The sequence below is a fragment of the Oncorhynchus clarkii genome, chromosome 11, assembly GCF_045791955.1.
Source record: "Oncorhynchus clarkii lewisi isolate Uvic-CL-2024 chromosome 11, UVic_Ocla_1.0, whole genome shotgun sequence".
Classification (NCBI taxonomy): domain Eukaryota; kingdom Metazoa; phylum Chordata; class Actinopteri; order Salmoniformes; family Salmonidae; genus Oncorhynchus; species Oncorhynchus clarkii.
In genome coordinates this window covers 15,773,266-15,799,413 of record NC_092157.1, presented here as the reverse complement: position 1 = coordinate 15,799,413, position 26,148 = coordinate 15,773,266, and the positions used below count along the sequence as shown (strand labels likewise).

General features: G+C 43.8%; 2 protein-coding genes across 4 annotated transcripts; both read right to left on the bottom strand.

Annotated features, from left to right (window-relative positions):
- Window positions 1-55: 55 nt before the first annotated feature.
- On the bottom strand, window positions 56-7,976 carry LOC139420641 (zinc finger DHHC-type palmitoyltransferase 23b). Of its 3 annotated transcripts, none has more exons than XM_071170845.1 (5): window positions 7,690-7,976; window positions 6,209-6,382; window positions 5,415-6,116; window positions 4,810-4,977; window positions 56-1,976 (listed from the first exon to the last, which is right to left on the bottom strand). In XM_071170845.1, exons 2-5 carry the CDS (start codon window positions 6,343-6,345, stop codon window positions 1,703-1,705), a joined length of 1,281 nt encoding a protein of 426 aa, XP_071026946.1. In that variant the 5' UTR covers window positions 6,346-6,382; window positions 7,690-7,976; the 3' UTR covers window positions 56-1,702. The 3 variants fall into 3 exon arrangements, with proteins under 3 accessions (XP_071026946.1, XP_071026948.1, XP_071026949.1); XM_071170847.1 differs by having other exon boundaries at window positions 4,810-4,968; window positions 7,690-7,809; XM_071170848.1 differs by having other exon boundaries at window positions 5,660-6,116; window positions 7,690-7,809.
- A 782-nt stretch (window positions 7,977-8,758) lies between these two features.
- Window positions 8,759-22,370, bottom strand: LOC139420267 (protein Aster-C-like). The gene is made up of 17 exons (XM_071170162.1): window positions 22,263-22,370; window positions 20,139-20,265; window positions 19,831-19,931; window positions 18,859-18,954; window positions 18,533-18,613; window positions 15,331-15,455; window positions 15,052-15,202; window positions 14,265-14,421; window positions 13,908-14,048; window positions 13,630-13,748; window positions 13,368-13,510; window positions 12,726-12,829; window positions 12,003-12,179; window positions 11,770-11,836; window positions 10,979-11,098; window positions 10,448-10,553; window positions 8,759-10,342 (listed from the first exon to the last, which is right to left on the bottom strand). Exons 1-17 carry the CDS (start codon window positions 22,353-22,355, stop codon window positions 10,277-10,279), a joined length of 1,974 nt encoding a protein of 657 aa, XP_071026263.1. The 5' UTR covers window positions 22,356-22,370; the 3' UTR covers window positions 8,759-10,276.
- Window positions 22,371-26,148: the final 3,778 nt, after the last annotated feature.

Genomic DNA, 26,148 nt, shown 5'->3' with positions numbered 1-26,148 from the left:
TGGAAACGGCAGATACAGTATAGGACAAATGTTCTGAACATCCACAACACTTGTATTCGTTCGACAGGGGTAGATTTTTATTTTGTCAAACTTTATTGAGACATGTGTTTTTCGAATAAATTATGATTGCAGAATAGTTTAAGATCCTACAAGGTGCACGTGATGTCATCAATGATAAAGCGCCCCTCCACATGTAATTAGAAATACCTACTGCTTGCTCAATCTATTTTTCCAACTATAAAAATAATGATTCTTTGCAGAACAAGGATTTTCCTGACTTTCAAGAATCCTGAATTGATTCACCTTGTTTTTTCGGTTGGCTAGTTTCACCATTACATTTTCTCAGATCTACAGGAGTTTCACAGTAACATTAGTACTTTTAAAAAATAAATAATTTTGCTCAGCCAAAATCTCTAAAATGACAGAGGCAGCTTATGGTAGAGAAATTAACATTATTTTCTCTTGCAACAGCTCTGGTGGACATTCCTGCAGTCAGCATAACAATTGCACACTCCCTCAAAACATCTGTGGCATTGTGTTATGTGACAAACGGTGGTCTTTTATTGTCCCCAGCACAAGGTGCACCTGTGTAATGATCATTCTGTTTAATCAGTGTCTTGATATACCACACCTGTCAGAATCCTGAATTGATTCACCTTGTTTTGTGGATGGATTATATTGTCAAAGGAGAAATGCTCACTAATAGGGATGTAAACAAATTTGTGCACAACATTTGAGAGAAATATGCTTTTTGTGTGTTTGGAAAATGTCTGGGATTTTTTATTTCAGCTCATGAAACATGGGGACCAACACTTTACATGCTGCGTTTATGTTTTTCTTCAGTGTAATTTATTAGCAGGGTTTCCCAAACTTGGTCCCCGGGATCCTAAGGGCTGCACATTTTGGTTTTTGCCGTAGCATTACACAGCTGATTCAAATACTCAACTAATCATCAAGCTTTGATCATTTGAATCAGCTGTGTAGTGTTAGGGCAAAAACCAAAACATGCACACGTTGGGTTCCTGATGACCGAGTTTGGGAAACGCTGCATTAAGGTGTCTGTAACAGAATAAACATTGCCAACACTAATGTAGACATTTGGTAAATGCATTTCTATAGTTTCCAAAATATTTTTTACAATGGTGGGGCAGTGCCAAGATGGAGGTGCTTCAATACAGTGCCTCCTGTCAGTTATCTAGTGTATATATACATATTTGGGACAACTGGGGAGAGAAGGTGATGGCAGTCAGAAGTCTGAGGTGTGGAGATATGCTGCCATCTGTTGGTGAAAGACAGTACATCAGATGCATCCTTCAACTCTAGCCCATATCACAGAGGGTGAAGTTACCCATAGACACTGACCCAAGGTCTGTCTTGTGTTCTTCCCCCTAACGGTTCAAGTCAGGATTCTTTGAGGCACAGGAGGTTGGTGGCACCTTAATTGGAGAGGACGGGCTCGTCGTAATGGATGGAGCAGCATTAGTGGAATGGTATCAAATACATCAAACACATGGTTTCCACGTGTTTGATGACATTCCATTTGCACCGTTACAGCCATTATTATGAGCTGCCCTCCCCTCAGCAGCCTCCTGTGGTATGAGGGTAAAATGATCCTAGATCTGTTTCTGTGGGCAACTTCTACCTGGATCGTCCAATTGATTAATCACTTCTAAAGATGTAAGGACGATGATGAGCAGCTCAGCTACACCAAGTCAGTGAGACTGGGTGAGGGTGTGTGCAGCCCTTCTCCCATTGTCAGGAACTCTGCCCAGTTGCCACGGAAACCATGTGAGTAGACTCCCGTGTCTACGACGAGGCCCCAGTAGTGGCTGCGGGCGGTCTTGTCTCGGAGGGCGGTGCGCACCTCTCGCTCCGTCACGTTGTAGCTGACGTTGATGAGCTGCAGGACCAGAAGGTGTAGCAGGCCACCCGTCACTATGCTGCTGTACCACGCACAGGTGAAACACAGTGCCGAGCTGGAACACACACATACACACACTTTAGATACCAATATTACTCATATATTCCTGAAAACAGTCCCTAGCCACTAGCCCACACCCCTTATTTTTGGGAATCAGATATGTGTTAACAATGGGCTAAGTGGAGCTTACACCCTATTGACAACACCAATGTTATTTCTACAGATCTGCTAACACCAATGTGAAAGGGAAGGGGCTATTCACACACACACACACACACACACACACACACACACACACACACACACACACACACACACACACAGCTGAGAAAGAGACCATTTGTTACAGCGCTGAATAGTGGACAATACTATACAGGTACACTACAGGGTCATTCTACCTCAAACACAAGAAAGGATTTCAACACCCACCATCTCAAATTTGTTCTGAAATTGTTTTGGTTGTTAGAAATAGATAAGATTAACATTCCTGGAATATTATTTTGTTGAAATGTCATTTGATTTAGAGAAATTAATCTAATTGATTGCAACCAGATTGGCCATTTTAATGTATATGATATTAATATTAATGCTTTTGACAATTTCTTTGGATTCCTCATGTCTTACTCATTGTTTCAAACAATTTTGGTCCAAATCAGATATTAGGTCATATTTTCATTGAATATTATATGAATGCTATAAATTAAAATGGCCAATTTGGGTGCAATCAATTAGCTTAATTTTTCAGAGGTCTAATGATATTTTTCAACAAAATAATGTTTCAGGAATGCTAATCGTATCTGTTTCCAACTACAGAAATGACTTCAGAACAATCTGAGATAGTGGGTGTCATGGCTTGTTGAAATGACATGGAAAGAATCTACACACATCACATCAAAACACACATCATCAGCAACCACACACATTCACTCTTACACAATAAACCCAGCAGAGCCACATACAGTAACTGCTCTGTAAATCTGGGTCAGTAGTTGATAAAGAAGTAGGCCTGGTTGGGGGAGATACGATGAAATGTTTATTAACCTACATTACCCCCATAAATACCTGGCTATTTCAAAACCTCACAGCTTTATTTTTTTTTTATTTTTTTATTTTACCTTTATTTAACCAGGCAAGTCAGTTAAGAACAAATTCTTATTTTCAATGACGGCCTGGGAACAGTGGGTTAACTGCCTGTTCAGGGGCAGAACGACAGATTTGTACCTTGTCAGCTCGGGGGTTTGAACTCGCAACCTTCCGGTTACTAGTCCAACGCTCTAACCACTAGGCTACCCTGCCGCCCCTTTAAATGTCCCAGATAAAGAAAATACTGATTTGATGCAATTAAAAATCACTTGTTCTCTTATAGAATGACCAGGAAGCCATTTGGCTGTGTGCCAGTGGGTATTTTAGGACACTATTGATCTACACCGCCTCATTTCACAGGCTCATTTTAGCCTCTAATGCCTAATAGTGTGTTTTAGTGAGCTAATCATGTGTGTGTATGCATCATATACTGCAAATCAAATCAAATTGTATTTGTCACATACGCCAAATACAACAGTGAAATGCTTACTTACAAGCCTTAACCAACAATGCAGTTTTTAAAAAAATACCCCAAAAAAAGAAATAAGTCACAAATAATTAAAGACCAGCAGTAAAATAACAATAGCGAGGCTATATACAGGGGGCAGCGGTGCAGAGTCAATGTGCGAGGGCACCTGTTAGTCAAGGTAGTTGAGGTAATATGTACATGCAGGTAGAGTTATTAAAGTGACTATGCATAGATAATAAACAGAGAGTAGCAGCAACGTAAAAGAGGCAATGCAAATAGTCTGGGTAGCCATTTGATTAGATGTTCAGGAGTCTTATGGCATGGGGGTAAAAGCTGTTTAGAAGCCTCTTGGACCTAGACTCTATGACTAGGGTGGCTGGAGTCTGACAATTTTTAGGGCCTTCCTCTGACACCGCCTGGTATAGAGGTTCTGGATGGCAGGAAGCTTGACCCCAGTGATGTACTGGGCCGTACGCAGTACCCTTTAAAGTGCCTTGCGGTCAGAGGCCAAGCAGTTGCCATACCAGGCAGTGATGCAACCTGTCAGGATGCTCTCGATGGTGCAGCTGTAGAACCTTTTGAGGATCTGAGGACCCATGCCAAATCTTTTCAGTCTTCTGAGGTGGAATAGGTTTTGTTGTGCCCTCTTCACGACTGTCTTGGTGGGCTAGGACCATGTTAGTTTGTTGGTGATTCTGGAAATGATTGTGTTTATGGTGTGTGTTAACGCTCAAAAACCTATCTTTACTGTATGTAGGGTTTTCAGCCGTTACATTCACCCACATTTGGCTCCGTGTAAACTACAATTCCGACGCTGTGTTATAACATTTAGAAAACATCAATAATCACTGCTTTCTAAACGGTTTTCGAAACATACGCTGATATGCCCCTTATCTTTCATGTCAGCGAGAAAGAATCTTTCAAATAAAAAAATATACAATCACTGTAGCAGTTTTAAACAGATCTATACACTGTGTGCCTCCAGCTGAGGAACAACACTTCCTCCCCAGTTAGCTTACACACAGGTGTTTGGAGCACACTAGATAGCTGCCACCTGTGCTAATCAGCTATGTCTTCCAATAACATGGAGATATGGCCGTGTGGGAACACTAACCCGAACCCTACAAAAGGTGTGAAGTAATTGACCTTTTTTTAATCACTGATATGAAATATACGTTCCTTATGTTTCCAACAGTACCGCAAGCGATGAGTCTTAATGTTTAGAGCAACCGTCGAAAACTCCCCCGGTCAGAAGATACTATCGTCAATAGGCGCTAAGGTAGTTTGTGTCTATAAATAGGGTAGGTGTGTCCTGTGCATCCCTGTTACCTGTTACCTGTACTGATTGTAGACGCCTGGGCAGTAGAGCAGGGCGCTGAGCAGGTTCTGTTGGGGACACACGCTGCGCAGCACCAGACTGATTCCATACAGAGAGGTCAACAGAAAGAGGAGGAGTGTCGACAGGAAGCTGCAGTGATTGGCCTGGCCCACACAACTGTTTATCCTGCCACAGTGACGACATGACGGACACGACACACAATACACAGTACTGAGACCGTGCGGTTAAACCACACACACAAACACACAGTACAGCTCTGATTTGTCATTTGGATGAGAGCATCTGCTGCTCAACGACTACAATGTAAGATTTACTTAGAACCCATGATTACTCCAAACACACACGCACACACACACACACATCTGAACGAGTGATTGAATTATATATATATATATTTTGCACGATTGTGTGCATTACAGATCAGTGTGACTCAGAAACACAAGCCTATGGCTGATGACACAGAGGCAAGATAATGTCACTGATAATTGCTTAAACATTGCTTCTTAGGCCTGGCATGACACTGCTTAGACATGGCATGTGTACTAAAATACAGAGAAGGGCCTCTTTTCCAGACAGACAGAGGTGTTTTTAAGAGGACCCACCAGACACAGTGGTGGTCCAGCCTCAGGACACAGACACCACAGATCCTGCAGTGTCCCGCTCTGGGGGGCCGCACCACCCTGCACAGAGAGCACCACTTCCTGCTCCGCCCACTCTCCCTCTGCTCCACCCCTTGGCCCTGCTGCTCCGACCCACTCCCCCGATTGGCTAGCACTACTTCCTGCCCAACCCTGTTGAGGCTGGTGTGGGCGGGGTCTCTGTCCGGAGGTGAGCTGTGATAGGTTACCGTGCTGTGGACGTCGGCCGTGTGAGGCCGTACGTAGCCGGGCTCTCTCTTGGTGTGGATGAGTGAGGCCAGAGTGAGGGCCACCCCCAGGGTCACTGTACCCAGCTGGGTCAGCCCTACACCCCCCCTGGGGAAGACCTCGGTGAGGAAGAGGTAGTACATGTAGCCCAGGGAGAACAGGGCCAGGCTGAGGAAGAACAGAGTCCGGCCCTTCTTACGGTGGGTGACGTAGTAGTACCATAGAACCAGTACCGGTAGAGCAGTCAGAACCACCATGCCCAACAGGAAGTGAAGGGCTGCGATGTGTAGGAGGACAGGAAGTAGGAGCAGCGGGGGCAGCACCGATAGATCAACACGCCGGGCTCCGCCCCAGAACCAGGGAACACGGAGGCGGTCGCTCACCATGGTAACCAGACGGGACAGTGAATCTGCCTTCTGGGGCTCTTTCTTCAGCCATCTGAGGGAGAGAAGCAGACATTTACTGGATAAAGAATATTTAGCTAAGAGTGTTTAGGTAACAGGCCGTAGATGGGTAAGCCACTCCATCACCTGTCACAGGCATCGTCCAGATCCTCACAGTCACAGCAGCAGGCTGCCACATGGCTCCGCCCCCCCTGACGGTCCACAAACTCACAGCAGCACAGAGGCTCATCCGGCTCCAACACCTCATTGGCTCGCTTCTTCATGACAGACAGCCAGTCAGCCTGGAATGTTTTCAGTCTCCTGCAGAGATGAAGGGTGAGCAAGAGTGGGTTAGTGTGTGCATGTGTCCTATTCTCATGGGGATGCAGATAGATGGAGGTAAATGTGTGGCGGGGAGTTGTGGTTAACAGTCCTTTATAACAATAACCCAGCCCACCAATACCTCCTCAGTCACAGGAAGCAAGGTCGATGCCTCCCCAGGGTACAGATACATTACACTATTTATTTTTGCTCAGTGCAAACCACCCCTTCTGCAGTGGGAGATGTCTTGCAATTGAGGGAGGCTATGAAGAGGATGAGAAGGGAGATTCATTGTTAGCTTTAAATGGTATTGGCTGTAATTGGATACCCGAACCAACTGATTTGAGCGGGAGAGGCTAGTTTCTTGTGGGTCTCCAATGCGCCCTTGCGCAGGGGACATTGCTACCAATTTGGGCTCGACCGCGTGGCGACAAATTGGGCTGTCTGCCAGCTACTCTGTGAAGGCAACTGCTGAATAGCCTATCAACCACATATGTTGTGGCATTCGCAGGCCACTGGAATTGCCATGTAGTAAAGGCCTTTCCCTCCTCAAAATGATACCAATTTCCTAGAAAATGAAGCCCACAGGTTTAATTCTGGGTTAGCCTATACAGAGAATAGTGAATACATTTAGCCTTTATGTTTTTGCTACCACCAATCTAATATAGATTGTAGTAGCCTCATGGCACGGTTGGTATCCAGTCATGATTACTACAAGTTTCAATAGCTGGCTAGACTAACTACCAATCTAAAAATGATTTGCTGACATGGCTAATTGAGTGACTATCAGTGCCTGACATAAGAAGAGAAGAACTGCTGCTGCATTTCGAAATGGCACCTGGTGTATTATACTATTCATCCCCTCAAAAAATACGCATTAGTATGTTGAGACACAAACTGAGTTCCTAAAAAAAAATGGGACCGGTAGCTGCCCCGAGTAACAGACAATTAGACAATCTGCTTAAACCTCTGGATACAATGTCACCGTCTGGAAAGTTGATACCAAGTAGCCAGCCCATCGTTGCGTAAAGGATAGCGGGCTATCATTTGACTCTACTTAACCCCCTCACGAATAGAACAGACATGTCACGTGTAATAGAAAATAACTGCTATTCATGTAGTTTTATGAAAAGTCATATGGCCTACTTCCTTTTGACCTACTTCCTTAAAAACTGTAGGCTAGGGTACATTAGGAACTGCCTACTGAACTGGGGAGGAAATGAGACTGGCCCCAGGACAACGTTGCTCACAACCGCACATTCCTAAAAATGCAAACTGAATGTAGCTATGCAAATCACGTAGCCTACCTGCCCGACTGTCCTGTTGCAAGTTTAGTCTATTAATGATGTTAATCCAACAAGGTATGTAGGCTGTTTCGTCTCCTTTCTGATGTTTTAGTCATTCCAATCCCAGACCGCACGCTATAGAGGCTACAGGTGGAAAGCGCTGGAACCCTATAGTCACTCCATTCAACTTTTCAACAGATAGTATTTTCCAATGGTATGTATGAATGAAGAGCAGACAGAGGTCCACATATAGCCTACACCTCCTCTGTCGCTGAGGTTGTCTGGTCAGTAGGCGGCAACACGACTGCCTGTGCTGTGGAGAGTGGCGGAGTCCGTTTCTCCTTCATACTTCTGACGTCAATAGAGGGGGTAGGTAACCCTTTATTTCCCTCAGATTAATTTTTACCAATCTGAATCAAGACAAGGGTACTGTTTATCAACAATAGCATGTTCATTGAAATAAGCAAACATTGAGCTTATTTTAACTGTTCAACCCATAGACATATTTTCGTACGAAAATGTATGCACACACTACAGTAAGTAGCTCTGGATAAGAGCGTCTGCTAAATGACAAAAGTGTAACATGTTATGGGGAAGGCTATTTTGGGTCCCAAACCAAGTTCTTTCAGCAAAGGTCAAAGATCATTTGTTGGCAAAGTATAGCCTATCAACTGGAGAGCTACGGCTCCTTTCTGTGACATTGAGGTGTTGAGCTATGGTGGATTTTTTTATGATCTGGAAAGAAGCCAATTGGATCAGATCAAAAGTATTTACATCCCCAGTATGTTTATTCTCTGTTGTCTCTTCTGACAGAGTATATTTAAACAGCCTCAGCAATGATGCCAACACGTTTTTAAAGGCAGCGGGTGGTTTTACACAAGGACTTTCCTCAACTACTGTAACTAAATATACTGCATCTTAGTTACAAGTCTAATAGTTTTACTACAACCAGGCATTTATGCTGATAGAGTGAAGTAACCTCAAACTCACACAGTAGGTTAAAAGATGGTTTATGTTGACTGTAGAGTGCTTTTAGCCTGGCCATGATCATAACATGCCCCTTATCTTACAATACAAGACCAACAGGTGTCTGGAAAGTGTTTCTTTATTCAAAGCAACAATACATTACATCTTTGTCTAACAACTGTACAAAATAGCCAACAAATAGAAAACAAATTATACAAATGTGTGTGTGTAAACTATTCACATCCAATGGTTCACATTGATTCCATGTAACAACGGTAGGAAGATTCCTGTGCTTTTATTTAAAAAATAAGGATGGGTGTTACATACAGTCTGAAGCTGTTCCGCCACACACACAGAAATGAGTTGAATGTTAATTTTGTGCAGCATATACGTCATTTTAAATTGTAATTTACAATAATAACAATTCAAACCAAGTTAACAAGGCACTAGTGTGGATTCAACTCAGAAAGTCCAGACTAAACTTGTGGTCACATTCTTATAGTGGACGTACACAACAGCAGTGCAACGTTTTAGTGCTGTGGCTTCTTGAATGGGTGTGGCATGTGGATGGAATATTAATTACATAACAGCCACTAACCCTCTAGCCTAGCCTACATGGGACAGCTATCAAGATTAACAAAATGTAATCAGTATTATTCACATCGGGATGTTTTGGTTCTAACCAAATGCTCCTGAGAAAGTTCACCTGGGTCACGTTCAGTGGGGAGCAATGTTACAGATACAAATATATTATGTAGAACAAACTCATGTAGAATAAGGTTTCATGACAGGTCTATAAAAGGCATTTATATCTACAGCGTTCAGAACATTGCACCCTTCTGAACACAACCCTGATATTGAGGTCTGCTGTACATCTACAAACCAGCTGAAAAATCACAAACCATCCAAGGCGAACATTTCTTTTTTTTCTCAACTGCATACTTATTCACATTTTCACAATAGCAGAAACCCATGGGCATCCAAATAAATTAAAATTACTTTCTAAAAGCCTTCTAATTGAAAAAAAATATCTAAATGAATCTAAAAACCATAAAAAGTACACAAGGCACTGTGCAAAAAGTACAAATATTTGATGATTCCTTACATTGGCATTCATTTCTATCAAAACATTGGTTCTCATCTGCTGCACTCATCACACCATTGGCTCACATCTTCTGTGATTGGCTTGTCAATCAAAGGGGTACGCAGTACACAGTGAGGCATGCAGTAGAACTAACTTAATCACAATAAACCCAGCACCAACATTAAGGAAGAATAAAGAACTACCAAACTGAAAACAGAACCCCACATAAACCCCAATCCACCAGTCATCTCCCAGTGTTGCTGATGGTTGGGAACCATTTTCTTCCTCCACAGCGCAGTGCCGACAGTTGAACTTTAATAAGAATTTGTTCTTGACTGACTTGCCTAGTTAAATAAAAATTAAAACATCCATCTACCTGGTACCACACTATTAAAGGCCCTGGGACTTGAACCATTGTTGCTCTTAGTAACAAGTCTGTGCATGAGTCGTCCCTTTAGCAACACCCCTGGTTACGAGAGAGTCCTCAGAGGCGTGTCCCTGTAGCCTTTACAACCCCAGGCTTCAGAGGGCGTAGTGAGGTCACCAGGTGTGACGGTGTCACTGCAGAATAGTTGTTCTGTTGGTTACAAATTTCTGCTGAAGCAGCGACAGAGAACTGCGGAGCTATGGGGAAAAGAGGAGAGGGAAAAAATTGTCTGTACAGACACAAACACCTGCCGGAGGGATTCGGGAGCCTGTAACACAAACATAGCTGGTCGTTTGACTGACCTGCTCCAATAGCTTGATAGAGTCCTGCAGCACTGTTTTCAGCAGCAAAGTCTCCTCTCTGGTCCTGTATGTTGGGGCCGGTTCGGGAAAGAAGTCAGCTGCAAAACTGAGGAGACAGACAGTCAGCATGACGAGAGAGAGAGAATTCCACAACAACCCGATCCTGTCAGATCAGTGATTACTCCAAGAAATGGTGAAAGAAAGTTTTTCGTGACTTGGATGCATGCTAAGGGGACGTGGCTCACCTGCAAACCGATACATTGTATTTATTTTCTAATTGATTATAATTGTTAGGGTTAGGTGTTTGGTTAAGTTTAGGTTATAGATTGTCTGGCGTTTCCTACTAGCACTGACTTTGCTGATAGCTTCTTTATTGAGGACAAATGTACTGACTATGACATGTGGTTGGCTCACCTAGCTATCTTAAGATGAATACACTAAGTCGCTCTGGATAAGAGTGTCTGCTAAATGACTAAAATATCAAATGTAATGTGAAAAGTGCAGGCCTTCACCCGGTGTGCAGCAGCCTACCTGCTCTCGGTCCTCTCCCGGAGGTGGTGCTTGGTGCTCAGGTACATGCGGTTGGCCACATCCTCCATGGCCCACAGCTTAAAGAACAGCCCCAGGTTCAGTACTGTTAGGATCAGCAGACTGGGAACACACAGCCAGAGAAAGAGGCTGTGAGGTTTCTGATTACCTGGCTAAGATCAACACACACCTGGCTAATATACTGCACCGAAGTACTGTTTGAGCTCATGAAGCAGAATGTACTCATAGCAAGTGGTACCGGAGCGCCAAGTCTAGGTCCAAGAGGCTTCTAAACAGCTTCAACCTCCAAGCCATAAGACTCCTGAACATATAATCAAAAGGCTACCCAGACTATTTGCATTGCCCCCCCCCCCCCTCTCTTTTACACTGCTGCTACTCTTGTTATTATCTATGCATAGTCACTTTACTATGCATAACTCTACCTACATGTATATATTACTAGTGATGCACCGATATTACATTTTTGGCCGATACCGATATCCAATATGTTCCTTGCCAAAAAAAAAAAGATACAGATATTTACAATTTTAGCAGCCTTTTAAGCATTCTAGTACAATTAAATAGTTACACACACACACAGATGCAGCGGTCTAAGGCACTACATCTCAGTGCAAGAGGCGTCACTACAGTCCCTGGTTCGAAGCCAGTTTTACGTGAATAACATTTGATTTGAAGAATAACATTTGATTTGAAGAAAGTACACAAACAATAGAAAAGGTTCATGATGATTTACAACTATACCGTTTGAGTGTTGACTGGTGGTATCGACTTACATGATGCTCATCCCAGCTATGATGGTAGAGATGTTCCATCGAGGTGGACCCTTCATATCTATGGGATCTGACAACCGGGAGAGAGCGGAACAGCTTGAAGGGAAGACATATGACGGTGTGTCTATTGTAAGTCATTTGACTGATTGAGTGTTTGTGCAATTCACTCATATAGTACATGTAATGTTATCCATGTGTCAGAAGACGGTTGTTAAATAAACAGAACATGCATGTACCCGTCTTGCCCTCTCTGTGAGGGTCTAGGTCAGGCTCGTATTGCTTGCTGGGCTTCAGGTGGTCCTGTAGTGTCCGACTGAACGTCCTCCTCCGCCAATGATGCAACCCGCCAATCATCTTACCGGGGTCTCCGCATCCCTGGTTCAGCTCCGCCTCCTCTTCCATCAGCTCAGATTCTGTGATGACATAGGGTCAAAGGAAAAGTTGGGTCAAATGGCTTGGAAGACAGGGGTCAATAGATGACTAGAAGTGGTAGGGGTGATGTAGAGAGGACTGCCGTGCAGACAGTAGGGAGTTTGGGTGATAATCGACATCTCATGAGGAGAGTTGGACTGTCAGTGTGAGTGCAGGGCTCTGATTCAGATCTAATCTAACGAGACTGGAGAGGGTGAGTAAGAGAAGAGCAGATGAAGGGTAGGGAGATTGGTCGTTATACAATATAGGAGAGAGAGAGCTGGACAGAAACCAGTGAAGCACCAACATACAAAGAGAGCATGGGCCTAATCCAACACTCACAGGCAGAGAGACTAATTGGAGATTGAGAAGTGGGGAGGCAAGAAGACAGGCTCTCAGAGGAAGATACACTCAGAGATCAGCCAAACAAGGAGGAGAGAATTGAAGAACTACAGCGAAAGAGGGGACAAGACAAGATATTGTAAAAGATGGAGTGGAAAGAGAGAAGAGTGAAGAGATCGTCAGGGCTGCAGCAGCCTACTGCCCACCCAGGTGTCTGAAGTAGTCCTCCAGGCCACTCCAGGAGTTCTTGGTAATGAAGGACTTGACCAGCCCCCACGGCTGCTTCTTATACTTCACATCAGTGTACACCCTAAACACACAACACCAGCACATCAACTCTACAGTTGTAATTGAATAGTAATCAAATGATCTATATTCACATTCTGTAATGGGTAATTAGTAACCACAAACTCTGAAGTACCAAACATTTAGTATTTATTAAAATAAGTCTGTCAACTGCTGGACACAGCAAATAAGTACTATGAAGTCACAGACCTGGGATATGAGAATAGGAGGCTTTATGCCACTAGAGGAATGACTCCAACAAAGCTGGAAAATGTCCTGGAGGGCTGTACAGACAGCACTGCTGATTTTCACTCTGACCAAAACCTACCAGGGAGAAGGGAACCAACAATACACCGGCCCGCAACAGTTGGAAGTGAATTGACCTTTCCTAGGGGTTACTGATTAGACTTTGACACACAAAAACCATGTAAGAGGCACATCGCACTGAACAAAGAGACCGTGAGCGCAGTGAGAAGCTCAACCGCAATACCCTGAAAGTCTTTACCCTAAAGTAAACTGAGCAGATAACAATGTCGAAAGGCTGTGATGTCTCTGCTGCTCACCTGAGTCGACATTTGCGTTTGGAATGGCGGATGATACAGTAGCGGTTCTGAGTGTAGAAGTAGTCGTGGTACGGGACGTCGTGTGTGTAGACCTCCGAGTCGACGAGATAGTACTGACCTTCCCTGAACTCCTTGTACAGGATCTGACAGGACAACAGAGGAGTTACACACACTCTGGAGAAAATACATTCCACACACCTGCACACACACACACACACACACTACTAAAAACCCGCCACGCGCAGTGCAGACCTGGGCTCACCTGGTTCTCCGTGGCGGTGGAGAACTTGCCCACCAGAGGGTTGGTGATGGTGATGGTGTAGTTGAGACTCCTCTTCATGGAGCCAGACGCGTCACTCTGCCACCGTGTAAGGATGGCATCTGACGACAATCACACGTGTTAACACATCTACTACTTTATTTGGTACCACATTAGAACAACGCTCGGATAGTCACATTTAAAAATAGCTTGTGAGGACAAGTCCGTCTTAATCAGAGGAGAGTGTGGCTTATAACAGGATGGATGGGGAGATGACTCACTGGTGATCTTCCTGGCGTTCATGAATCTTCGAATGAAGTGAGATTCGGTAAAGAGCAGTTCAAACATCTTTTCTGCACTGATGTTGAAGACCGTGTTCACATAGAGCCTGCCATGCTGCTGGGAGACACTCCCCCTCTCCTCTACAGGAGAGGCAGGGAGAAAGATGGGGGAGGGGTCAGCATGATCTCAGAGGGATGCCTCTACAAACACATTTAACAGGTCACTAGCATAAAACAAAACAAACAATCACTTTAAAGTAGCATGCATTTAACAAACACATTTGGGGGTCAATAGTACTACCACGCACATGCCTGTTGGGTAGAACCAATGAACACACAGTGGGGGTTAATTCTCACCCTCCTCTGCACTCTCCTCTGCGCTCTGTTCAGAGAAGCGGTCCATGTTAGAGTTGAGGTCCAGAGAGAGCTCAGAGCGCTTGGAGACTCGCTCTGGGGCAGAGCGGTCCAGGGACGGGTCAGGAGTGCACCGAGACGAGGTGCTGCAAGCATCATCCTGTAGGACACACAATGGCAATGTCACTCTTCCCTGACTATGGAAGCCTTGCTATAAATGCCATCAATCTGACTGGTCATTCACTTGCAATACTCATTAGACAATGAAGAGAATATGTGGAGACATGACTCTAAGGTGAATACTTGATATCATCCAAGCCTTGTGTGAGAATTTGTATTTAAACTTTATTTTGACAGGGAGTCAATGCTGAGACAGAGGTCTATTTTCCAGATGAGGCCTGTATAGCACCACAATACTACATGAAAATACAATTAATCACATTAAGCTACACATTTATATTATACACAACAAGCAAAACACAATCACATTCTTCAGTATAAAGATCCTTTAACAACCTTCTGAAACACCCCAGAGGCACCAATTTCTCCAATTTTAAACTGTATTGTAGATCATTCCACACGTAAGGTGCAAGGAAATTATAGGCTGATTTACCTAATTCTCTAGACACCAAAGGAGTCTCCAGAGTTAACCAACACTGTGAACGGGCTTGATAACTTGTCATTTTAAGTCTTAACAGTGATGTTAGATAAATCTGAAGTTTGTGGAGCAGGGCTTTGTCAACAAAAAGAGTAATGATGTGATCTATGTGACTTCAAAGAGGTGTCGTACCGTGTTTCCTGAGTTGATGGAGCTCTGTCCGAGGGGTGAGGGTAGGTCCTCTCCCTGGGGCGCAGTGGGCTCACAGGAGCCCTGATCCCCCGGCTGGAGGCGCAGAGTAGACGGCCTCCCAGAGTCCTCTCCACCAGGCCTCACGGTCATGCTGCCACGGACCAGGTGGGTAAACAGGTTGAAGAAATGTGTCAGTTAGAGAGATGTAGGTGAGTGCATGATGTTCTTTGTGCAGTCCGAGAGAGAGAGATCCAGGTGTGTGTGAGTGGTCATCCTCACCTGGTGTGTTTCTGCGTGGTTGATTCTGCTGATGTCTGTAGACTTTCTCTCTCTATAATCCTCAGGCCCAGGTCATTGCCATAGTGCTGCTTGACCATCTGCCGCAGCGCCAAACTACTCAGTGGCTAGGAGAGAAGAAGAGGAGCTTGGTACACAGCAAACAGTGGCACTTGAAAATATTTCTTTTATTATGGAAAAGCAACAACTTTCCTGGTAGTGTCACCACCAATCAGCTTTTTGTAGGTGCGAAAGCTCAATCAAAATAAAAATTATAAGGATGAATTCCTCTGTCTGGCTTCCTGTAACATGATAACTATCTTCCACCTGTGCATGAATCTCACACCGCCTCCAGTGTCTTAGTTTCAATTAAACAAAACAGCCCTAACCTGCTCCTTACTCAACCACACTGATGTCCGGAGATTAAAAAAACAAACAATACATGTAGTGTGGATTACATTTAGCGCCACCTTTGATTGGAATGAAATTATGACCAGACAATGTTTTATAAAGAACAGACAAAAAAATATGTCTGGTACCTTGCTCATAGTGAAATTGCACACTGTAGCTATTGACTAATAGCTACAAAACATAATGTTTATGGACACCATGATGCACCATGATGATCCCCCCCCCCACAAAAAAAGAAAACAGCAAGTTATTTAAAAATATATATATACGTGATTGGGGGAAAGGGGTGAGTAATAAGGAAATGTAAATTACTTTAAAAATCATTTGAGAGATTGTTCAATCGTTGATCACTTACGAGTCAAAAGAAAACAATTTAATAGTATTTCCCATGCAACAGACTCTAGTCAAGAAAGCGGCCATATGGAACCACGGTTTCTTTAGCCTAATTCCAAACTCTGCACAGCTAATCATAATTTCGATCAAAATCTGTCACTTGCTGCCAATCAAGTAATTAAAGGCCATTTTAAAGTTGTTTTACTTACTTTGTAGCTATTTCGCTCTTTCCCAACAGTTGTTACGTATACCTGCCTGGTAGCTGGACTGAACTATAACCTGTGCGCCGTCACAAAGCAATCAGGAAGTTAGGCGCTTTGCCCAACAATAGGAACAAGAGTGCTCCGCCCATTTATAGAAAGATAGATAGCTTCGATAAAAGCTCTATTAGATGCCAAGCTCGTGAACGTTCAGTGGCAACGGAAATTAGATCTGTTGCCCTGAAGAATGGCGAGGTAACGAAACGACAGGGCTTTCTCGGGGGCAGGGTGTGTCTTATGCAAATTAGCCTTCCTAGCCACACCTTTGAGGGGTCATTGAACCTTACCTTCATTCGCTAACTCCCGAGCCACACCAGTGTTATTGTGGGGTTGATTTGACAGCTTCATTCCCTTGGTCCACAGTCTTCCATATTGCACTAGTTGCCCCTATAAAATTGCATTCATTCTAGGTCCCAATATGATTTACTTTTATCTCAACTTTGCTATCAAAAGAGCTAGTATGTTATAAGAAACAAAACATTATGAATATTCAGCCTGCCACTTCCCGTCATATACAACATAAGAACTGAATGCCATGGGAACCTCATTTAGGGACATGGGGCCAGTCTGGGGGGCATGGTGTTTACCCAGGACTGATTATATAAGAACAGCCAGCCAGGGTAAAGTCACAGAAGCCTTGCATACTACATAAAAATCTGGATAGGTTGCATGAAATGACAGACTAGAGCTATGATAACCAGGTAGTATCAATGGTGATGGTTATCTAGTAGTTGGCGTCCATGCAACTGGATCAAAGGGAGAATCTCAATTGCATACTCCTCAGGTCCTCCCTCCACACCTTCTCAACACCCATTGGAGGAGAAGGTCAGTGGGTTTGGGACCTCTGGCTTTTCCATCCAATGGGTTTTGAGAAGGAGGCGAGGAGAGGGGACACAAGGAGTATACAATAAAGATTCTCCCAGAGCCATTCGATGAGATATTCTCATTTGGGCAAAATACCGTCCTTTCCTCGACTCCTCCGTCCTCTCTCCTCCGTGACCCGGAAACCGATAAGTGGTCGAGGAGAGTGTCAATTAGTTAGTAGGCGAATGGAGGAAGCACAGGAGTATTCTACCGGAGTCCTTTGCGGAAGAGTTTAGAGATCCGCCACAACCCCTTTGAATCAGCGGTTTACTCGGAGGAGAAAAGCATGCACATATTTAAAAACAATATGCTACTTATCTTTTTATCTATAAAATATCACAACTAGGCCTCTCGAGTGGCGCAGTGGTCTAAGGCCCTGCACCGCAGTGCTTGCTGTGCCACTATAGATTCTGGGTTCGAGCCCAGGCTCTGTTGCAGCCGGCCGCGACGGGAGACTCATGGGGTGGCGCACAATTGGCCCAGCGTCGTCCAGGTTAGGGGAGGGTTTGGCCGAGGGGAGGGTTTGTCTCATTGCGCACTAGCGACACCTGTGGCGGGCCGGGCACAGTGCATGCTGACAAGGTCGCCAGGTGTACGGTGTTTCCGCCGACACATTGGTGAGGCTGGCTTCCGGGTTGGATGGGCATTGTGTCAAGAAGCAGTGCGGCTTGGTTGGGTTGTGTTGTGTTTCGGAGGACGCATGGCTCTCGATCTTCGCCTCTCCCGAGTCCGTACGGGAGTAGCAGCAATGAGACAAGACTGTAACTACCAATTGGATACCATGAAATTGGGGAGAAAAAAGGGGTGAAAAATTAAAAATATATAAAAAGTCGCAACTAGCTACATGTCTTTTTACTACCCTACACATTTCATTAGGTACTCCACCCCTGCAAATGTCATTTCATACAAGTTTCCACATTTCCTCTCCTTTGACCTTTTTCAAAAGGAGGGGAGGACAGAGGAGTAGAGTAAACCAATTGAGAATCTCCCCCGTTTAGCTTATTTAGCTATTGTCCTATTATTTCCTTATTAGCAAGAGTAGGATTGAGTGAGGGGAAGACGATCCTAGATCTGTGCTTAGCGTAACTCCTACTGTTCATATAAATATCCTTGTCATAGAAATGCCCTTCTTTAATCCCAGCCCCCATCCCCGCAGGAGGCCTTTTGTCTTTTGCTAGGCCAACATTGTAAATAAGAACTTGTTCTTAACTGAAATAAAGGTTAAATAAAAAATGTAAATATAAAAACATTGTGGACTTTATGGGTAATAGGGTGGCATTTGGGATGCACACCCAGTGAGTGAAGTGAGGTTATGAAGTCGCTGAACTGTGCCTCACCTTGTCCATCAGTGTGTTCTGCCACATCCGGAACACTCCCTGGTAACTCTTCTCTCTGGCTGAGAAGGAAGTGAAGAACAACTGTAGGGAAGAGAGCGACAGAAGCGTGTTAATATTATTGCAGTGATAACCATCCATTGGTTTGCATTTAGGACAGACAGAAGGGATGAGTAACATGTTATTTTGTCAGTGCTGCAGCTGTAGGCCTACTCCTGAGGGGTTAAACCATGAAAAGCACAGTCTCTTAGCTCTGGTCCAGGGCGTTAGTGCAACTGTCCAGGGATATTAAACAGAACCCAGGTGGTGTTTGAGTGACTATACTGTACCTTCTCTGAGTCTGTGCAGATCTGTATGGCGTTGGGGATCAGCCGTGCTGTCTTCTCTCTGTACATGGCCTTGATGTCCCTCAGAGTCAAGGCTATCTACGATGATATAGCACAGTGATGACCTCCAGAGTCAAGGCTATCTACGATAATATAGCACAGTGATGACCTCCAGAGTCAAGGCTATCTATGATAATATAGCACAGTGATGACCTCCAGAGTCAAGGCTATCTACGACAATATAGCACAGTGATGACCTCCAGAGTCAAGGCTATCTACGACAATATAGCACAGTGATGACCTCCAGAGTCAAGGCTATCTACGACAATATTGCAAAGTGATGACCTCCAGAGTCAAGGCTATCTACGACAATATAGCACAGTGATGACCTCCAGAGTCAAGGCTATCTACGACAATATAGCACAGTGATGACTTCCAGAGTCAAGGCTGTCTATGACCAGAGCCATATATTAAGAGAGTTCTGCCAACTTTTTGAACAGCTGCCATGTTGGCACCTTTATTCTCTACATGTTTGTGATGTAACAATACGAGAGCGCCTCTGACAGTTCCCTATGAAATGACCCACTGTAAACAAGCTAAACAGAGCAGGGAATTTAACAGACATTTTTATTGATTAGTTTTGGGGATAATGTGTATCCACGTCAACAAATTGCACATCTGCTTTCACTGTGAAAACTATCAGCAGTAAACAGCACAAAGCAGAAACGTTAATTATCACTTAGCAATGGCTATTGAGGAGAAGGTGGCGCTCCATGAATGTTCAGAGAGAACCCGCATTGGCCCATCACTCTAAATACAGTATATCACCGTATAAAACCAGATAACACAGACCACATTTAATCTGACCAGAATAACGCAATACATACACACATTTACAGCATATCACGATCTGATTAATTAATCCCCAAGACAGAAAACTCCTATTCTCCATCCCTCCCCCATGTGTGAGCTCACCTTTGTCCCCCGAAACACATTGCTATAGAAACAGAGCCAGTTCTCTGACAGGTAGAGGCGTCCCTGCAGTAGGATGTCTCTCTGGAGGGCACAGGTATAGTCTGGGGAAAGACACGCACCTTGACACAGGTAAGTATAGTACAGGTGTGCTGGTATATGCAGGTGAGAGAGGTGCCAATCTTTTGTTTTTAAGAGATGATAATAATAATAATAAATTATTATTACTATAAATATTACTAGGGTCCATTTGTGGATGGGGCCTCTCTCTCCCCATTTCTCTCGCACACCCACACAAACACGTAACTCACCCATGATGAGTCTCTCTGACTCAGGCAGTTCTCTGAACAGCTTCTTGAACTCCTCAACTCTCTGTTTGTAGGTGGGGGCAGGCAGGGCTTGGGGGGCGGCCAGACACTGGCCCTGAGGGTCGGACATCTGATTGACGGGCCACAGAGGTAACATTATAATAACAAAGCTCATTTCAATAGTAATTTCTATAGTACAGAGGTCATGCTGGCTAAAACTGCTGCATTCAGTTTGTTTTTTTCATTCAGTACCAGTCAAAGTGTTTGTTAGGTGTTAAGCCTGTGTTAAAAACAAGGTGATTGTCACTGTTGAACTGTGTTTGGGAAATAAAGATAGACATGGTTTTAAAAAGGTAGTGGTAATATTTCATCCAATATGGGGTAAGTTGTGTTCAAGCTACAGTACCAGTCAAAAGTTAGGACACACCTACTCATTCAAGGGTTTATCTTTATTTTTACAATTTTCTACATTGTAGAATAATAGTGAAGATATCAAAACTATGAAATAATACATATGGAATATTGTAGTAAGCAAAAAAACTGTTAAATCAAAATATATTTTAGATTCTTCAATGTCCACCCTTTGCCTTGATGACAGCTTTGTAGACTCTTGGCATTCTCTCAACCAGCTTCACCTGGAATGCTGTGGTTGAATCTGTCTTTGAAATGCACTTTCTCGACTGAGGGGCATTACAGGTAATTGTATGTTTGGGCTACAGAGACAAGGTAGTCATTCAGAAATCATGTTAAACACAGTCTATGCAACTTATTATTTGACTTGTTAAGCATATTAGTACTCCTGAACTTATTTAGGCTTGCCATAAAAGGGGTGGAATACTTATTGACTCAAGACATTTCAGATTTTTGTTTTTTATTAATTTGTAAAATAATAATAATAATAATAATTAAATACCACTTTGACATGATGGGGTATTGTGTGCAGGCCAATGACACACAATCTCAATTTAATCCATTTTAAATTCAGGCTGTAACACAACAATGTGGAAAAGTCAAGGGGTTTGAATACTTTCTGAAAGCAGATTGAGTGGACAAAACATCAGAAACACCTTCCTAATATTGAGTTGCACCCCCTTTTGCTCTCAGAACAGTCTCAATTCATCAGGGCATGGACTACAAGGTGCCAAATGTGTTCCAACGGGATGCTGGCCCATGTTGACTCCAATACTTCCCACAGCTGTGTCAAGTTGGCTGGATGTCCTTTGGGTGGTAGGCCATTCTTGATACACTTGGGAAACTGTTGAGCGTGGAAAAACCCAGCAGCGTTGCAGTTCTTGACACACTCAAACCGGTGTGCCTGGCACCTACTACCATGCCCCGATCAAAGACACTTAAATATTTTGTCTTGCCAATTCACCATCTAAATGGCACACATACACAATCCATGTCTCGAGTATTGAAAATCCTTATTTAACCTATCTCCCCTTCATCTACACTGATTGAAAAGGATTTTAAAAATTACATCAATAAGTGATCATAGACTGACCAGGTGAAATCTATGTCATGGAAAGAGTTCCTAATGTTTTGTACACTCAGTGTGTATATACATATTTATATATTAAAGTGACAGTTGGTCAATACGCTCTCACTATTCAGTAAATGGAGAGAAGACCAGGAACTGAACATTAATGTAGCTGAAAAACAGTATCGGCTCATGAGCTTTGTATACTGTCACTAGTGCATCACAACAAAAGCTAAATGTGATGAAGTGATGTCAACACAATAGATGGCAGAATGTAATGTAATGGAACGTCTTCTCCACTAGAGGGCAGGAACCGTTATTGTCCACACTGTGGAAATGTCTTTGGCGTCACCACATAAAAACAGACATTATACAACATCAGGAGAAAATCATCCTCAATCTTTAAATAAAACTATACAACGTACAAAAGTGCTACAGTGCAAGTGCAGTTTGAAGTTAGTAGTCATTACATCATTGGTCTAAAAACCATAGCATCAATAATTCCTAACTAAAGATACATCGTCATCATGCAGTGTTTATGTTTGTATGGGTGGGCAAGTAAGCAGACTTTATGACGTGTTATACAATGTCCAGGGGTAAGTGCATGATAGTCACGGACAGGTAAACTGAAGGGCTCTGTATCTTACCTCATGTTCCTCAGAGCTCCACCTGTACTCCCCCATGGAGGCGGTCTCGTCTGTGACGTCACTGCCAACCCCTGACCGGGAAACCTGGTCCATCAGACCCACTGTTCCGCTGACTGGATAGAAGAGATATGTTATAATGTTACCTGGTAGCTTTAGAAGGTCAACTCCAGCAGTCCCTATAGAATGACTACTGGACTGGACATCTTGCTGCTGTAAAGGGGTCTGTTTATGGCTGGTCTCTCCTGAAGAAGGTTACACTTTGCAGACCATGCTAAGAAGTATGAGGATGGAAATGACATCTTATGCGGGTCCATCTTCTAACCCATATAATTCCATTTGAACACAACTTGTTATGCTTTGCAATGTTAATGACAATGGATTAGTGATCTACTATTGAATTAAAGTACGTTAGCTCAAAGTGCACTGCAGTCAATGAATAGCATTCTCACATAGATGTTCCTTTGTCCAGGTGTGAAAGGGCAGTGTGGAGTGCAAGAGATTGCATCATCAGTTTACCTGTTGGGGCGGTATGCAAATTGGAGTGGGTCTAGGGTTTCTGGGATAATGGTGGTGTGAGTCATGACCAGCCTTTCAAAGCACTTCATGGCTATGGATGTGAGTGCTACGGGTTGGTAGTCTTTAAGGCAGGTTACCTTAGTGTTCTTGGGCACAGGGACTATGGTGGTCTGCTTGAAACATGTTGGTATTACAGACTCTGACAGGGAGAGGTTGAAAATGTCAGTGAAGACACTTGCTAGTTGGTTAGCACATGCTTGGAGTACACGTCCTGGTAATCCGTCTGGCCCTGCGGCCTTGTGAATGTTGACCTATTTAAAAGGTCTTACTCACATCGGCTGCGGAGAGTGTGATCACACAGTCATCCGGAACAGCTGATGCTCTCATCCATGTTTCAGTGTTACTTGCCTCGGAGCGAGCATAGAAGTTACTTAGATCGTTTGGTAGACTCATGTCACTGGGCAGCTCTCGGCTGTGCTTCCCTTTGTAGTCTGTAATAGCTTGCAAGCCCTCCCACATCCAACGAGCTTCGGAGCTGGTGTAGTACGATTTGATCTTGGTCCTGTATTGACACTTTGCCTTGTTTGATGGTTCGTTGGAGGGCAAGGCCGGATTTCATATAAGCTTCCGGGTTAGAGTCCCGCTCCTTGAAAGCAGCAGCTCTACCCTTTAGCTCAGTGCGAATGTTGCCTGTAATCCATGGCTTCTGGCTTCCATTCAATTTTACTAATCCATATTTTAAATTGACATAATATGGGCATAGTATACCCCAATGGTCATCACACTGGATAAATTACCTACTAAAAAAATGACTTATCAAGCTCACTTAGATCTTGCTGTGTGTGTACTGGATTTTCATGTTATGTCTGTAAACACATTTCTTTGACTTTAACATTCCCTGAACAGCACCACCTCGACAATTGACAAACAGTGCTATTGCAGCTTTTTTCGTTTGCCAATGCACACTCGTTCGGTTCGCCTAGCCAGCCGAACTGACGCATGCTGACGCCTTTAGGGTAACAGCAGCCTCACTCTACCCGTGATATCAAAGTACTGTAATGTTTGATAAGGCGAAAATGAAATAAACGATTTGGTATCATTTTCATAAAGGAATTCTGAATAAGTGTGCTTCAAACGTTTTGCTTTGAATTATTCACAGCTATCGTCTTCATCTGTGCATGAGAGTACATCCGACTCAGTTTACCCAAAAGAAAATACGCGATACAGTCGTGTTTTTTATTCCCGTCACAAATTCAGGCCGAAACTGAAGAGCGGATGGTTTGAACGCTCGCTCACTTGACCGCAGCAATTTACTGCACCTTAATCCCTTGAATGTTTTCGCATTCAGGTCCAACAAGTCCCATTCTGAGCAATTATACAATGGGCAAATAGGTAAAGTTTCGTTCAAATCTAAAAGGGTAGTGTCAAAAAGGGATTGAATTCAAATGGATTTATCCTGCGTCTTCATCATCCACCATTTCGGATCTCTTTGGGGATACTAAATTCGTGATAGGCAGGTAAAAGACGATGCACATTCATAACCTACCTGGAAACGACACAATATATTTATCTTCTGCACCGAGTTGTGAGTCTGGGATGAATGAAGGTTTGTGAAGTCGTGGATACCTGTAAACATGTCACCACCGGCTCCGTTTGACCGCTCTCAGATCTTATTAACGCAAAACTAAATCAGTAATGTGTACATCTAGGTTTACTAAAATAAATGGCAGTGGCGTCATATAGCCAATGTGCTACACATCCGTACACCTGGCAACAGGTATCACCTGACCCAGCCCATAAGATAAAATACCATGAAGGAGATCGTTGTGCTTTGTCTATTACCATTTGCGTACTGATGGCTGTCTAATGGTTCTAAAAATAGCCACCATTCTCTGTTCTGTTCCACCCTCACAGATCTTGTTCTGGAGGTGCTTTACCGAGTCACAGTTCTCTCTATTCCCATTTCAAGTAATGTTCATTGGCAGGTGTGGGCAATATATCAAGCTCGTATTTTTTTGGAGAATTATTTATTGTATCTGCCCACCCGAAGGCTGAGCCCTCAAGGAATGGGCCAAAATGCACCCAATTTATTGTGGGAAGCTTGTGGAAGGCTACCCGAAATGTTTGACCCAATTTAATGGCAATGCTACCAAATACAAATAGAGTATTTGGGAAATGTGATGAAATAAAAATAAATAAAAGCTGAAATAAATCATTCTCTACTATTATTATGTGGTGATCCTAACTGACCTAAGACATGGAATTTTTACTCTAACTAAATTCCAGGAATTGTGAAAAACTGAGTTTAAATGTACACTGCTCAACAAAAATAAAGGGAACACTAAAATAACACATCCTAGATCTGAATAAAAAAAAAAATCTTTACATAGTTGAATGTGCTGACAACAAAATCACACAAATTATCAATGGAAATCAAATGTATCAACCCATGGAGGTCTGGATTTGGAGTCACACTCAAAATTAAAGTGGAAAACCACACTACAGGCTGATCCAACTTTGATGTAATGTCCTTAAAACAAGTCAAAATGAGGCTCAGTAGTGTGTGTGGCCTCCACGTGCCTGTATGACCTCCCTACAATGCCTGGGCATGCTCCTGATGAGGTGGCGGATGGTCTCCTGAGGGATCTCCTCCCAGACTTGGACTAAAGCATCCGCCAACTCCTGGACAGTCTGTGGTGCAACGTGGCGTTGGTGGATGGAGCGAGACATGATGTCCCAGATGTGCTCAATTGAATTCAGGTCTGGGGAATGGGCGGGTCAGTCCATAGCATCAATGCCTTCCTCTTGAAGGAACTGCTGACACACTCCAGCCACATGAGGTCTAGCATTGTCTTGCATTAGGAGGAACCCAGGGCCAACCGCACCAGCATATGGTCTCACAAGGGGTCTGATGATCTCATTTCGGTACCTAATGGCAGTCAGGCTACCTCTGGCGAGCACATGGAGGGCTGTGCGGCCCCCCAAAGAAATGCCACCCCACACCATGACTGACCCACCGCCAAACCGGTCATGCTAGAGGATGTTGCAGGCAGCAGAACGGTCTCCACGGCGTCTCCAGACTCTGTCACGTGCTCAGTGTGAACCTGCTTTCATCTGTGAAGAGCACAGGGCGCCAGTGGCGATTTTGCCAATCTTGGTGTTCTCTGGCAAATGCCAAACGTCCTGCACGGTGTTGGGCTGTAAGCACAACCCCCACCTGTGGACGTCGGGCCCTCATACCACCCTCATGGAGTCCGTTTGAGCAGACACATGCACATTTGTGGCCTGCTGGAGGTCATTTTGCAGGGCTCTGGCATGCTCCTCCTGCTCCTCCTTGCACAAAGGCGGAGGTAGCGGTCCTGCTGCTGGG